Here is a 3,276-nt window from a genome sequence, read left to right as displayed (position 1 = left end):
CTCGTACTTATACCAGACACAAAAAGGAAAGAGTGGCTGCGACCATAATAGCAATGAATGACATCTTGATCTTATGCAAACTCTCGGTTGAAGTTGCTATGAAATTGTTCCATGCAAAAATATCCTCGATAATGACGTATGGACTAGAATTGATATGGGAACATCTCACTAAAAGAAATCTTCCAGACATTGAAAGTGTAAAAGCAATCTACATGAAAAGCTGTTATGTTTGTCCAAATTCACTCCTTCACGACTATGTTACGAGCTGACAAGAGAACTCTTCTATACAGAAGAACTACAACACAAACTAATATTGCCATCTACAGATGCATTCAACCAGTTATAAACAGAGCTGCAAACGAAGGAGGGACATATATGGGAAACATTTTACACCACACAGGCTATGACCAGTACAGACTGGATGAAGGCAGGCTATGAACTTAGGCACATAGTGACTAGATTAGCAACATACGGTTTACATCACCGTGTGTGTACTAACAAAACTTTTCACACCCCGAGAAAGGAACGTATATGTGTATTGTGCAAGAAGACTTGCAACTTATATCATGTTGTGATGTATACTAAAAGACAGATTAGACTAACCAAATTTTGTTCAATGTAATTAGTCATGTAAACATATCTTAATGGCCATTGGCCGCAATAAAATCTTTAAAAATAATAACAATAATAATTCTGGACCAAAACCAAAAGGTGACTAATCATGACCAAAGCTCTTAAAAAAAAAAAAATACTGAACCAAGGGTACTTATAAAAACATAATGCAGAGCAAATTCATTTAAAAATGTTAAACACATTATTTTCCTTTAAATGGTTCTAGTTTTAAAAACAACCCTTTTTAGAGAAGTCGTTTCCAACTCTCCTGTGAAATGTTTTTAGGGTTCCCACACAAGCAATGTGGGTCATTTTTAAGTTGGCAGCCTTGCGTGGCATTATGAAGTCGAGCGAGTCATGCCACGTTGGATACATAACCTCTCCTTTGCACACCTGTTTAGTAAATTATGTTGCAGCAACTACATCGTCAAGTTTTACCAAGAATTTTCATTCCCATCTATAATGAAAAAGTCCAGCTGCTTGGCTAAATGGTCAGCATAGAGGCCTTCAGTTCAGACAGCTCCAGGTTCAACTGTTGGCCGGGCCAGAGATTTTAAAAGCATTTGGCATCTGCGTTTGTCTTAATACACGTAAAACATTACAAACCACCATAGAGGCATGCAATAGAAAAGACATTCAACTGTAAAACTGGGCTAAATTTATACAAAGTGTCAACCCTAGGTAATTATGAGGAAGTCAGGAATTAAAAAAAAAATAATGAAAGAGAATATCTGTCCATATGCCACTCAATTCCAGATAATATCAGATTACATTACAACATGATCCTAATCCCCAGACTTTACCAAAGGTATAATCACCACAGTATTTTTAGCAGCATCGATTTTACTCCATCGTCCAAGTCTGTGTTCCTTCCCCACAGCTAAAATGAGCTGTGTCCCATCTGATGTGAATGCCATTGAATTCACAAAGCCAACTACCGGAATACTGAATAGATGCACAAGTTTTATATAATTCCGTTCACATTTCCACAGTTTAACACTGCCATCATTAGAACTGGAAGCCACAAGATCAGTATTTAACAAAGCAGCCACACTGGAGATCCAGTTAGGTTCCTCATTGGTACTACAAACACCATGAGCATTAGGTACAGAACACAAAGGCTTTTTCTTCATAGTTCCCCAAACACACAAAAACCCATCATCACCACCTGAAATGAAGTGATCTTCATTGATAAGTTTAACACAATCAATACTACCTTTATGACCGTTGTAAATAAGTTGTGATTCTTCAATTATTTTCCAAAGCCGGACAGAATTGTCACGACCTCCAGAGGTCAACGCACGCTCACCCATTAAAGCATCCACAGCTGTAATACCAGTCTGATGTCCGAACAGAGTTTCTACATAAGACATTTCTACTAAATTCCAAAGCTTCACTGTTCGATCTAGAGAACAACTAAACAAAGTATGTGTGTTTTTACGAAATGCTACCCCAGTAACAGAATCTTTATGGCCTGAAAAACTATGCACAAGTTCCAGTGTGTTAGGATTCCATACCTGCACAACCTTGTTAGTTCCACCAGAAACTAAAAACTTATTATCTGATGAAATTGCAAGGCATAAAACAGCACCTATCAGAGTTTTATCCTTCTTATTCCCTCGAATAGACTTCACTTTCCTTGCTTCATCTATGGACCATTTTACTATTGCTGAATCTTTGGATCCTGTATAGATGAATTTATTGTCAGATGATATGACAAGGCATGTAAGGGTTAGATGGTGATCTTTACAACGAAGAACTTTAATTCCTTCTTCATGAAACCCAGTGTACTTATCGGCGACCACTTTCCTGAGTCTATGACTCTTCTCCAAAAGATCATCTTTCAACAAGTTTGTAACAGTGTCTTTATTAACTTCACCATTTTCTAAAAGTGCTGCTTCGCGTCGTTGTATTTCCTCCAGATAAACTTTGGCCAATCGAAGGCGTTTTTCTTGTACAGTTTCACCAGGATCATCTGATTCATCGTCCTGAAAGTCATTTGACTTTCGGGGTCGTTCAAATTCGTCGTCTTCACTCTCAATTTCTTCATCATCGTCACCAACTTTCCCAAGATCTTTCTCACTTGAAGTTCCGTGTTTTCGCTTTCTTTTATGACTTTGTTTCAGAATCTGTTCATTGCGCTTAACACTACGATCTGTTCTTATAAAAAAGGACATTTTGAATCACAATTGCAGGGTTTAAAAACTTGGAACTTCACCAGAAAAATATCGGAACATAACCACAAAATTTACACGTGTTGATGATGTCCACTTTTAGCATCACGGTGTCATGGAGAAAAATAGTCTGATACACATTGTGCTAGTGCGCTATAGTGTACTCTTCCACTAACAAGCACAATAATAACTATTTACCAGATCAACTACTATAAAAGTAGGTGGAAATATCAGAAGACTTAACCTCCACGAGTAATACAGCATGCTTCTTCAAAACAATATCTTAAATATCAGAGAGTAAAACTATAAACCACGTGCAATATTGGGAAATAAACTCAAAATTTACCATTACATCGTACATCTAGTAACAAACCCCTCCGCCAGAGGGTTCTTCTGTTTGTATCGTTGGTATGGCTATTAGCTATTCAGTAAATAACCTAATTCTTAAAAATATGTTCTGCAATTCTGACATTCGATTATCATTTTAAGG

General features: G+C 37.1%; 1 protein-coding gene across 1 annotated transcript; it reads right to left on the bottom strand.

Moving 5' to 3' along the window:
- Nucleotides 1-777: 777 nt before the first annotated feature.
- U3-55K (U3 small nuclear riboprotein factor 55K) lies at nt 778-3,025 on the bottom strand. Its single transcript, XM_067156216.2, has one exon. The coding sequence runs from the start codon at nt 2,787-2,789 to the stop codon at nt 1,398-1,400; it is 1,392 nt and encodes a 463-aa protein (XP_067012317.2). The 5' UTR covers nt 2,790-3,025; the 3' UTR covers nt 778-1,397.
- Between the last annotated feature and the right edge of the window lie 251 nt (nt 3,026-3,276).

The sequence above is a fragment of the Anabrus simplex genome, chromosome 12 (genome assembly GCF_040414725.1).
Source record: "Anabrus simplex isolate iqAnaSimp1 chromosome 12, ASM4041472v1, whole genome shotgun sequence".
Classification (NCBI taxonomy): domain Eukaryota; kingdom Metazoa; phylum Arthropoda; class Insecta; order Orthoptera; family Tettigoniidae; genus Anabrus; species Anabrus simplex.
This window is presented reverse-complemented; position numbering and strand designations above follow the sequence as displayed.